The 13280-nt window shown below is 40.4% G+C and overlaps 1 protein-coding gene across 1 annotated transcript in view; it reads left to right on the forward strand.

Annotated features, from left to right (window-relative positions):
• The window catches only part of LOC120540559 (sialoadhesin-like), a 77531-nt gene that overhangs the window by 53178 nt on the left and 11073 nt on the right, over positions 1 to 13280 (forward strand). The window contains 5 exon segments of the mRNA XM_039771399.1: positions 894 to 906; positions 3275 to 3580; positions 6030 to 6290; positions 7980 to 8246; positions 11371 to 11473. Of these exon segments, the coding sequence (XP_039627333.1) occupies positions 894 to 906; positions 3275 to 3580; positions 6030 to 6290; positions 7980 to 8246; positions 11371 to 11473 (950 nt within the window).

Consider the following 13280-nt stretch of genomic DNA (forward strand, 5'->3'; position numbering starts at 1 on the left):
TAATAGTAGTAGTGCCATTGTGCCAGATTCTAAGGGAATACGAACACCTCGGATGGCTTAGAGTTTTATAGCAATACGGAGTTCATTTCTTCAAATTACTCCACACCACCTTCATAAATCACACTTCTCCCTTTATGAAGGAAGGTGAAACCATCCATCAAGACCTCAAGTAAAGGAATTGTGTCAGAGTTACCGGCCAGGCCAGTGAGTGACCGTGTGTGACCATGTTGTGCTTACAACAACATTTATTTCTACAACACATTTCTGTACACAGGTTGTAGCTCAGCATGGATTACAAGACATCATAGAAATAATGACAACAAAAGATAAACAGCTACATGAAGTAAGAATAAAGATGAATGAATAACAAAAAAATAAAGCAGTATGGGCTTGCACAAAATAATAGAATTAGTAAGACGGTAAAGTTGTTATGAAAAGTATTATATTCCATGTCTCTAAAGATGAGTACGATGAAAAGGTCAGGTGGTCGTAGGGGAAAGGCCAGGCCAAAAGACCACCTGACTAGCCCCCACTCGGCATTCACCTAATATTAGGTGCTTAAGTCACTCCTTAATGTTGCCAGGCTTCATCTCTGAAGATTTGATGCAGCGGGTCTCATGGACAGCGGGGGCACTTGGCATCATTCGAGCATCACAAGTGGAGGTGGTGGGTGGTGATGGCGTCACAAAACACCATCACAGGAAAATGAGAAAAGAAAGCAGCGAAAAGTAGAGGTTCAAAATGATTGCAAATTCATTGAAGAAAAAGATCAGTCTAGGCATGCATAGTTTATTCAAGGCAGCCTCAGACCACGCATACACTCATTTCTACTCAACCGGCACCAACGTCACAGAAGTGCTACTGTTTCTGTGTTGCTTTTCTTTCTTTTTTAGATTTGCATCAATGGTGCGAGCTTTATCAAATGCACCAAAATGAATTGCATATTGTTTGCTATTTCTAAGGCACTTGATTGTAATCATTCTCTAGCAAAATAATGTGTACCGAATGGCCAAACTATTTCAACTACTATATCTGCTTTTTAGAAGACAATGGAAAAATTAGAAAACAGCGCAAATTTACAGATGACGATGACTGGCTTATAAGTCAATTTCGATTTCTAAGAGCTGTCCTCTGTGAGCTGTGGACTGTTAGATTAGTAGGATATATACCTTTCTATGATGAAATGCATTAAAGTATGTATATTACATTTTACAGATACATTCTTAACTTCTTTTAAATAACGTATACCATAATTAATTAAACATGTCACAATCCTCTTCGTGTTCTTAGATCCGCAGATCAGCTGCTCCTAACCGTTCCCAAGGCACGTTTTAAAGCTCGTGGTGAAAGGCCTTTCTCCGTCTGTGCACCCAGGCTCTGGAACTCCCTGCCCTTAGTGGTTAGGCAAGCCGCTTCAGTCTCCACATTCAAATCTTGCCTAAAACGCACTTCTTCACATTGGCTTTTAATTCTTAACCTGTCTCATTTCCACTTGCTTCTTCCTATTTCTCTATTTTATTGGGTCCTCTGACCTGTTTTTAGTATCTCTGTTTTAATTCTCTCTTAATGTTTGTTTTTAATATTTTGCTTTTAGTCCTGCTTGTTGTAACTGTACAGCGCTTCGGTCAGTTGTAATGCTGTGTTTTTAAACACTCAACAAATAAATATGGTATGGTATGGTATGGTATGGTATGGTATGGTATGGTATAGTATGTGAGGTTATGGTGGTGCAGTGGTAGTGAATGGCTGGCATCCTGTCCAGGTATTGTTCTTGCCTCTTGCAATATGCTTGTTTGGACTGGTGTGGCCCTGGATGGAATAATTAAACATGTATAATGAAGATTTTTCAATGTTCCTTAAAAGTTGTGAAAATTCACCATACTAAGCCTTTAGCTGGTTTAACATTTATTTATTATGTGACGATTGATTACATGGAAAAAGTAAAGGACAGGAATTGGAGGCTGGTACATTTGACAGCGACAGTACCGCTGCAATAAGTTATTCCATCCAGGGTTGCACCCGTCCCAGCAACCATCTTGCAGGAGGCAGGAACAATCCATGGACGGGACACCAGCTCACCACTACTGCTGCACCTCCACAGGTTTAACACACGCTTTAATGCATTTCATGATGAAAATGATAGCAGGTATACAAGTTAGTATTTTAAAATGTTCAGAGAGCTGTAATGTCATGAATGTAATGTATTCTGTGTAGCGATCACTGCCTGCGCGCTCCTGTCGGTGTAAGAGAAAGCCCATTTAGGAACCACTTAGCGATTAACGACTATGTTGGGGGACACTCAGTCTACAAAACATTTAATGTGCTACTTTAGTTATGATGGGGTTTGTAAAACTCTAGTAAATTAAACAGCGATTTTAAGATGAAGTTTACAATGTTCGATTTTAATGACAAAATAAACTACAAGATTAAAGAGGAAATTTCAAGACTTAAAGCTGACATTTCAACTTTAATCTGAACATAGCCCTTTTTTTCAGACAGCGTGCTGAGACTCCCCTTACTCTGTGTGACTTTCTGAACTTGAACTTTTCAGTGCTCCCACCACGTTGCTCCACTCTATCAATGCCCTTTGTGTTGCTTATACCAGTGCTTAAGCCACCAAATAGCACGCTTTTCCTTGCCTCCACTTCAAAGAGCAGGACCTCCATTTTGCATTTGCTGAAATTCTTCTTTTTCACATGTGCTTTTGCCATTGTCTTTTAGCAAAACACTGAGAGGAAGGGGCTATTTATATTAATTTGCATATTCAATTGGGCGTAATTCTGAAAGGAGTCGGGATGGGGCTGGGAGCGCATGCATGTGTGTTAAAATTCATGTTGATTGGGATTTATAAAGGAAAAATGTGTGGAAGTTTGCTCACACACAGTTTTATGCATGCGAATTTATTTGAGCATACGCATATTTCCAGTTTTGTCCGTATGCCACGTTTAGTGTTAATTCTACGCACTGTGTTATAAATGAGGCCCCTGCTGTTTGTAAAGATCCTTGAATGACATGAACGCAGTCCTAGTAATGTGATTAATATGGGATTTAAGGTTTAGTTTAGAGTCCATGATTTCACCTAAATTTTTTAATTTCCACCTTGACTTCTAATGCTAAGGAAAAAAGTTTATTCATCAGACCTTCATTATTTCCATTCATCAAATAGTTTTATTTCCAAGCCAACAATTGTTTGTCAAACAATATCATAATGTTTTTGTCTTCCCTGAAGATATGTTTCTGATATGTTCTTTTTAAATTAATTCTTGTCTTCTAGACTCTCCAGATAGGCCACTACTGACTGCAGGAAGCCCAGTAAAGGAAGGAGAATCTACCAGTCTGAGATGCAGTGCTCCATTTTTATGCCCTAAACAACCCCCCTCTCTGGCTTGGAGTGACACTCTGAACGGGACAGTTCACCAGACTGTGGAAACCGGAATTAAGGAGGATCGTTCTGTGTCATCGCTCCTCACCTTCACGACCTCATATCATCTCCACATGAAGGACATCATCTGTACAGTGTCCTACACCGTGGAGACTGAGAAGAGAAGTGCAGCGCAGAGTCTAACACTTAGTGTCTTGTGTAAGATCAGTTCAAGTCTCTTCATTTTTGAACAGACTCAGAGAGCTTCATGTTTATGTCAAGGCCATTATAGGATTTGAAGCTTTCATGGAAGTAGACCATTCATTCCAATTCACCTAACTTGTGTATAATATTCTCAAGTTGAGATCTGAAGTTCCTAAAGTAGTTTTATTTACTCCATTACTGGATCATCTCTTCCACGCACCTCAGGTCCTCTTTGTGAAGATATACTTCCCAAGATCTGTGAGAAGTTTACCCTTACACACTTGTGCCTTCCGATTCTTTTCAAAGTACTCATTTCAACGTCAACATCTACACTACTAATTCCCATCATGAATTTAAACATTTATATGCAGTTGCCCCTTAATGTCCACTTTCCTACTCTAACAAGATTCAACCCTTTGGCACCCCCCATGAGTTTCGGCCACACCCCATTAGGTCAACATCCAAGGCACACTGAAAGGATCATATCCCTCGGCTAGTCTGATATTATCGGGGAAATCCCTTGACGTACTGTTAGAATCACAAAAACACTCCATCCCTCTTGACATTTCATGTTGTGTTTTTTCGTTTTCCTAAACTCCCTTACTATTGTCCGGTCTTCGTTTTCCTTTACTTTTGCAGTTTCACCCCTCCTCCCTTTCCTTAGCCCGTCATTTGCAGTGGTGACAGCGTATTACCAGCCTGGACTCTCAGATGCTGTGGTCATTTTCACTGCAATTACCGGAGTGTCATATTCAAGACACCTGCAGGCCATCAACATGCTCAGCTGCTGTGTTCTTTAACCCCAAATTTTCTTGTATTTTATCATTTTTTTCAAAGAATCTATGAAAATGCTTATAGCTAAAGATATTTTGGGACTTTCGCTTGTCTTTCCGGGGTTTTTCTTTTGAAATTCCCTTTTTGGTTTCAGTAGATTCTGCTAGGTCGTATTTTTATTTCCTACTTTTGCTTGTCACTGTTTGAGTCATTTCTTTAGTTTTTTTAATTGAATTATTTAGACTTTCATTTCTTTTATTTTCAACTCAGATTCTTTAAAATTCACCATTCTGATGTTTTAATTTAAATTAAATGATACCCTGGTGTGTCAAGCCTGGCATGTTATCTTCTATTGTGAGTTCATCCTTACACTAACTGAACCTCACTGCCCACTTTAGGAGGTCTGATTATAGGCTGGTTTGAGGCTCACAACAACCTCAACTTATCGGATCTCAGACTCAACAAGAGGTCACAAGTGTGGCACACATACTGTATGGTATGCGGCCTCATGACAACCCCAGTGTGCCTCACATCGGCTGAACAACTCCAGCAGTTTAGGAAGGCTGGAAACATCAGAACCTGGTAAAGTCGAGGGCCACTCAAAATACAGGCACTGTGTGGCATAACATGTTACTAAGATTTAAATTCACAAAGGCAGAGATACAAGTGAACTTTTAAATGGATAAAACTAAGAGTCGTCAAACAAGCAAAGGTCGATCACTTGAGCCAGAACAATGAAAACACCAAATCATAAAGCAGAATTCAGAGTCCTAATGGAAGCTAAACTGAAAGTCCATAAGATCTTTTTAATGAAAATATTCTCTCAGATTTCCTGCTAAGTATGTTGTTATAGCGTTTAGGCCTGTGTTTCTGTTTTTTTGTTTAAGTAATATTTTAGGGATTTTCTTTATATGGGATTTTATTTAATTCCTAAACACATAGCCATGAAACACTGCTAAAAATGTCATTCATGGGGAATAACAAAACTAAGGAATCAGTTAATACCTCAGCGGAGAACTGAGGAAAACAGGAGGATTATACAGGTAGCTGTAGATTAAACCTGAAAGCCCTCATTGCAAGCGAACAAGGAAAGGGACAACCTGTAAGCATTGTAACAAAGGACAAGAAAGGGAATGGGGGAAAATGACCACATTTACAAATAAAACGTAACCAAATAAAGATACAGTCCTAACAATGGTAACAACACTTTGACATCACCAGTATCCAGACTGTGTGACCTGCAATGAACGTCACTGACACAAACAACATGATGACACACAAAATGATAGCACACAACTACATGAAAAGTAGGTTTACAACATAAAATAATTATTTCATATAGCAAATGTACAGAAGAGTCCAAAAACGTTCCTAACACTCAAAACACCTCCATATACTCCTCACTATTTACAAGACTTAAGCATCTCACGAGTCTGCATTTCTCTTAATTGATCAGACTCAGCCCCTGATGTGGTCCACAAAAAGACAAAATGATCCAGGAAGGCACTAGAAGTGGTCGTCTCAGTGGCTCAAGCATACAGAAGACGCTGAATTCAGCTGCTGCAAGGAGACCATTTTCTAAACAAGGACTGATTTCAGCTATTGTGGCTGTTGTGCTATATATTTAGCATTCTTCTTATTTTTTGAGCTTTTAATTAGGCCTTTTAATGTGTTTTTCTTTTCCTTATAGATGCTCCAAGAGAAACATCAATCCACCATACTGACCAAATATTTATGGGGCAATCATTAACCCTCACCTGTAATGCCAGTGCAAACCCAACTGCCAACTTCTCGTGGTTTCAAATAAATGGAGCCTCAGCCTCGCTGATAGGACAGCAACAGGAAGTGACCCTCGTAGCAGTGACCCCTGGTGACAGTGGCCGGTATTACTGTCAGGCAGAAAACCTGTATGGAAAGGACAACTCAAAACCAGTCATTCTGAATGTGCTGTGTAAGTAAAAAAACAAAATACACTTTAAACATGGCTTAGTTTGTATGGGAATTTAAAAGTACACAAACAACAAATTGCTACTATAGATGCAAATCCATTTTGAATTTGAAGAAGTGGACACCTCATTTGACTGTTCCAGTTGAAGGGCCTTTACTGACATGTCAGTCTGTTCTGGGTTTGGTTTTTAAAAGGTGTGTGATGGCCCCTCTGATTAAACTATTCGATTCTTGTCTTTTGACAATTTTATTTTGTGTAGCATTGTCACTCATAAAGAGTTCAGTGAAATTCTTGCTGGCACATCAGACCAACATGAAACAACATCGCCACTCTCTGGTGCCAAGGCTAACAAAAAGCTTCTAAAATGTAGAACTTCACTTCACTGAATAGAAAACACAAATCAGGTTAACTGACGTACTTTTACTTCTGTGCCCACCTGTTCAGTTCCGTTCCACTTTCTGAAAATAGAAAAAGGTTATCACTACTATTGTAGAATGTTTGTCCATAGCCTATAGTTTAGTTATTAGAAATACAGATTTGCAAGCCTTGGTCAATGTCCTCTTCTGAGATATATTAGGTGTTGTGTGAGCATAGGAAAGGCGCTATATAAATAACATTTATTATTATTATCATTGTCATTTTCTATAGATGTTTTTTTTCTAATGATTGTATGTTTAACATAAAATATTTCCATAAAGCAGGATGAGACCCTTAATTAAGTAGTAGACCCCCTGTGCCTTCATTTGTTTGCCTGTCGCCCGTGGAGATTATTTCAGCCAGCGTATGGTTGCAGTGGCATCAGTCCTCTAAATGTCTTCATCTGCTCCCTTTTGCACTTCCTTTTTGGTCTTCTGATCATTTTGTTTAATTTAAGTATTTTTGACTAATATATTTCTAAATTTCTTTTTTTCTAGTTTTGCATCTATTTGGTATTTAGTATCTAGTACTTTTGTGGCTTTTTCTGCTGTTTTCAGTCTTTTCTGTGTTCTTTAAGCTTTTTAACTTGACATTTTGTAATTTATTTCTTTAAATTCCTTTTGAATTTTGTTTTCCTTTTGGGTGTTTTAATTGTTTCATATATTTCTTTATTTTCCTTTACATATTACATGCTTTTTGTTCTCTAAAATAGTGAGAAGTCAAGCAAAATGACCCCTTTAATTGGCTAACTAAAAAGATTACAATATGCAAGCTGTCGAGGCAACTCAGGCCCCTTCTTCAGGCGATTTATTAAGATAGTAAATTTGACATAAAACACATCCAAATGGGAAGATACCCCTCAGAAACAACTCCCACACACAGTGGTGGTAATCATTTTAATACGTGGTATTCTCAAACTCCCTTAATCCAATTTAATATCATGTGGGGCTGTCAACAACGCTGGGCACACCGGCCAGGTCAGCAGTCCTCACAGGTCCTACACACCACACACACACACACACACACAAGGACAATTCTGAATCACCCATCAACTTTACAAGCAATTGGAGATGTAGAAGTAAAACTCCATTCAAAATGCATACAGAAAAGCACATGGCATAGAATTCAAACTGGCACACTGATGCCACTGACTGTGCTGCTGTGCTGTTGATTTTAGTATGGGATATGTTTTAATATTTCTGCAAACCTTTTTCAAATTAACTAACACCTTGTGCAATTAAAACAGAATTATTAATTACTATTTGCCTTTTCTAGTTCCCCCTAACAACACCACTGCCAGCTTAAATTACACGACTGGCATAAAGGATGGTGACCCAGTAGCGCTGATCTGCAGTTCCAGTGCCAATCCACTTGCCAGATACTCCTGGTTTAAAATAACTGAAGCTGCCATCTTACTGATGGGATCAGAACGGAGTTTGACGCTCACAGCAGTGACCCCTAGTGACAGCGGGAGGTATTACTGTCAGGCACAAAACTCACTTGGGTTGGAGAACTCAACATTCGTATTTCTGAATGTGCTCGGTAAGTGTGTGCCAGTTCTTGTAATGCCAGTTCTTGCTGTTCTTGTGCCTAGCAGTGACTGATTGAGTGTGACAGAGTCCTGTATGTTGTTAGCGGTGAGCCAATGAATTGTACTACTAAATAACTTCAAATCTGTGCCATCAGTCAGCATGGGGACACAGTATTTATCACACATCCATCACTTGCTGGACTAATCGTTTCCTTTTCATGAATAACAGTGTGTTTGGAAAAGGTTTGATTGTTAAACTGTGATATTTGCTAAAAATGTAAATAAGAACTGCTCGTCAACATCTTTATCATTTCATTTCACAAAGATAGGAGAGATAATTTAACATCAGGAGAGATGAGTAACGTTGACCACTGCCCTATAAGAGGGGCCTGATCGAAGTTAAACTCCCTGCTATTCTATCCTGTGGTAAAAAGGGAAGATTATTTTGATTTGAATGAAGTGGCCAGGAGAAGAAACAGAATTGGCAATTGTGCTAAGTGTGGAAACCATTGAAGTTAGAATATCTAATCACCAAAGCGAAAAGGTTAGCCCAAGAAAGAGGTGAAACCCAAAATGAAGCACCGACACGAATGGCAAGTTTTTTAACAAATTACCTGAAATTTTGGATAATAAGAAATTCCTGCAATCCTTTCATAGCCAACAACATGACAACGGCACACAAAAGAGCCCTAAAATGGCAGCACGCGTAAGAAAACGATAACGACGTCACAGCAAGATGTGAACCTGAACTGAAATGACAGAATCAGGTGTCCCACAATGAAAAACTACAAATAGGACCAAAACTCCTGTGGCAAAAATAAAATTATAAAGGAACCAGATTGTAACAGCTGCCATCTTAAATAGGACATACAAGATAGATAGATAGATAGATAGATATGAAAGGCACTATATAATAGATAGATAGATAGATAGATAGATAGATACTTTATTAATCCCAAGGGGACATTCCCATACTCCAGCAGCAGCATACTGATAAAGAACAATATTAAATTAAAGAGTGATAACAATGACGGTATAACAGACAATAACTATGTATGATGTTAACATTGGAATTGAAGAGTCGCATAGTGTGGGGTCTCCTCAGTCTGTCAGTGCAGCAGGACGGTGACCGCAGTCTGTGGCTGAAGCTGCTCCTCTATCTGGAGATGTTATGAGGTTTTATGTAGAATTCCAGTCATGTGACCAGCAATGGATGTGACAACCGCAAGCAGTAAAGCCACAGGCCCAAAATGGTGTTAAACCATTAAAATAACATAATGAGAATAATGTTTAAATAAAAACGGATTGATTATACACTCAGTTCTCATTATCCACAGGGGTTGTGTTCCTGAACAAACCCACAGAAACAGTAAGAAGGGCTACTGAAGCATTGATCCTATGGGGAACATGAAACGCCATGAGTCCAGCGGACCCTCTTCATTATGCACTTTTGCTATCTGTTACCATAAACATATAATTTCATGCACCAAAAATTAACCAAGCCCACCTCAGGTTCCGTCCCATGAGCACCCTGCTCGTCCTTCCCATGCAGGGAGAAGGCAGGCCATGTCAGGAGCAGGAGGAGGTGATGGGGTAGGGCAGGCGTGCCATCCCTCTGCTGTCACACCCTCAGGTCTCAGGAATGATCACCTATGGAAACCTTGTAATGACTTTTACTTCCCCCTGATACTCAAGATCCATCGTCTTCTTCTTGCCGCTCCTCCAGAGGCCACGAGCGACTGCAGCAGGGCTGATCTGAGGACTCAATTAACCACCTAAGCAGTACTAGCGACAAGCAATGTGTACAAAGAGCAGGGACTGAATCAAGGAGGGCTTTATGACGCTGACTTACTGGGAACTCCTCATTCCTGGGCTCCGATCCCCATCACAAATTGGGTTTAACAGCTTGCTTATGCCTCTCATTGCCAGGCATGGTGATCCATTCTGTGAAGCACACTGGCAGCCCTGGTTATCTGGGGGCATCACAGACCTGTTATTTCTCAATCTCATGGTTTGTTGCTGTGTGATAGACCTCTCAGAATATTTGTCTGCTGCTCGTGACCATGAATAGGTATGATTAGATCAAGATGGCTTATAGTTTTATAATAGATTAACTGGCGAATCCACAGAACAGAATCTGCAGATAGTGAGGATTTACTGCATTTAGTAAAGCAGTCAGAACAAAAACAGATGTGCCCGCACTTAGTTTACAACCTAACAAGAAGACAGTAAAGCTGAGCTGTGGGCAATCAGTTCATATCTGGAGACATTCATGCAAACACTCACCCTCGAGTGTGTGAGGAAATCTGAGAAAAAGTCCAGCAGACGACTGATTGGCAGTGCGGGTTTTCCCATAATGGAGCCACAGGACAAAGGGATGCCTGGAAGGAGTAAACAAGTTGTTGCTGGGATGTGTGGGATTTGTCATTGAAAAGACTTTCTTCAATTGTGTCACCAGTTAGAAATGTGCTCAGGCCTCACACCATCCATTGCACATCCTCTCTCTGAGCTGCTGGACACAAAACCAAGACCCTGGATTTGGAGGGTAGAATGCAGGCGTCTAAACCAGTTGAGCTAAGGAGACCTCCGGCCCCTCAGCAGCATCCCCACGGTGACCAATCAGGATCCTAACTGTGAGGGTGACTTCTTTTTGCAGCGAGCCCACCGAGTTTTAGTCTCACTACCCTGTGTGTCAATGTGCTGCTCTTTATGGTGGGGACTTTGTCTCCAGCAACGAACTTGTCCATTATAATCACCCATCGCAGTGCCCTGTGCTCAGTGGCTACACCAGATTATAAACCAGTGAGTGACTTCGGCTTTCCATAGACGTAAATGAGGATCCTGTGGGACAAACTGAATTTCTTTTGCCTCTTGAAAGTGAAAGCTCTAGCAATGGACAGGTGGTGTTGGAGGAAACTTGTGGTCCTCAGACAACTTCAAGTTAGTCACCCGCCGCCCAACCATGTTGGTTTACATCCAGGTGAGCACCATGGTGCTGATATAGAATTGGATGGATGGATGAATGAATATTTTGTCTGTGATAAAAAAGCTCCTCTGTTTAGTGTTAGTTAAGACTCTGCAAATTTCCAAACTGTGAATTCATTGAATTTTTCATTTGCTAATTTGTTTCTTTAGCAGATACGAAGACAGAAAACATCTCATTTTTAATCAGTGGGATCTGTGTTACCGTTGTTGTGGTTATTCTGGTGGTCTTATGCGTGGTTGTAAATTCAAAAAGGTAAATTGGACCCTAATACTCTGTCAACTCCTGTCACCCTGTGATTTACTCATCATTAGGACCGGCTTATTGTAATGTAGCTCAACAATAGGACCAGGGACGATTCAGAAGACATGAACAAACCTCCTAGTCTGTGGTGGGACAGACACACTTACACACTTACGTGTGTGAGGGGAAAGCTCTGAGAAACACAAGGAAAAATGACCAAGTCTGCCAAGACAGCAACAATGACAGGATTTAATGTGTGCTGCATTAGCTTTCACCCGTGGACCACCAGGTCACCCATCGACTTATTTTCAGATCCATTTTTCGGCTTGTCATAATGCTCCTGGCCTATATCACTGTTTTCTAGTGTAGCAACCCTATTTTTCCATGTAGGTGTTTTCACGACCCACCAAAGTATTGTCAAAGTAAGGAAGGGATTGAGTGTGACTGTCACAGCGGTGACCCCCACAGCCCGTTGAGTCACCCACTCATGACCCACGATGACCTGCTGCCATTTAAAACAATATCAACTCGCAATCCACTGGCACCCAGAATTGAGTCACGACCCGGTGGCTAAGAAACGCTGCTCTGTGCTTCCACAATACCTCACTGAACACAAAATGGTGCCAAATTTGAACAAAATCATTCTACTGTTTCCATGTGGGCAGACGGACAAACAGACATAACAATGACGACATCCGCTTCACATTATATAAGTGGAGCCCTCCCTCTGTTGAAATGGCACGTTACTTATGTCATAGGATGAAATGTCACTGGTGGGATCCCCATTAAATACATCCCGATCAAGTTTAATAACCAGTGGGTCCGATGAAGCAATTTAGCCCCGCTTTGTGAACACTCACCCTTTGTTAATTACACAATATGCCTCTTCGCATTTATGCACATACAGATACATTTAATCACTTATTTGTATGCAACCAGCATGTAAGTACTGCACACAATCAAGGACAGGAAAAAGAAAGAAAGAAATAAATAAAACACATTTATTAAACCCACCACTCAAGAGATACTTATCTCAATTACTTAGTCTGAGTTACAACACAGTCGATGTTCATACACAGAAATCTACAATAAAATATATTTATATACTGTATATACTGTATATATATGTATATATCCAGTATATATATAAAGAAATTCTCACACGCAGTACACAAATCCACAGGTACTCGCGGTGTCCTTCCAGATCTTTCGCCGCACTTCATACTTACATCCGTGGTGAAACACAGGAATCTCACAGCTCCGTCTGGAGAAGCGCTAGTGTCATCCTGATGTGTGATTCATTTGCATTCTCTTTTTTTTCTATTTCTTTTAGCTAGCTAACTTCCCCAAAGTAGGCATCTGACGCTTCGTCAGTCTGTTACTCTTTTTCTTTCCCAAAGCCAAGCTCCCTTTTCCAATGAGCCAAACCCGCTCAATTCCTCTTCACGTTTAACATTGACACACAACAAAAAACTTTTCTTCTCTCTTTTTTCCAAAGCTCCCTCACTCTCTCCTTAACCTTAGCACAGGCTCCCTTTACCCCGTTGTTGTTTCTTTCTCTCTCATGTAACACTCAGCCACCCCACTCTGTCTCTATGCCATCTTCCTCTCTCTCTCTCTCTCTCTCGCCCTTCCCAAATAAACGAATCTCATTGGAGAACTAACGGCGTGCTATACCTTCATTGGCTGTAAAGAGCACCAATCACATTTCTCTCTGTTCCTGCTTTCCCAAAATAAAAGAAAACTAAAATGTTGCGTTACTGAGGCTAACCACTACGTTCCTTATTCTATCCAACTGGTAGGGTGCTACACAAGGATT

Source organism: Polypterus senegalus, chromosome 12 (genome assembly GCF_016835505.1).
Source record: "Polypterus senegalus isolate Bchr_013 chromosome 12, ASM1683550v1, whole genome shotgun sequence".
NCBI lineage: Eukaryota > Metazoa > Chordata > Cladistia > Polypteriformes > Polypteridae > Polypterus > Polypterus senegalus.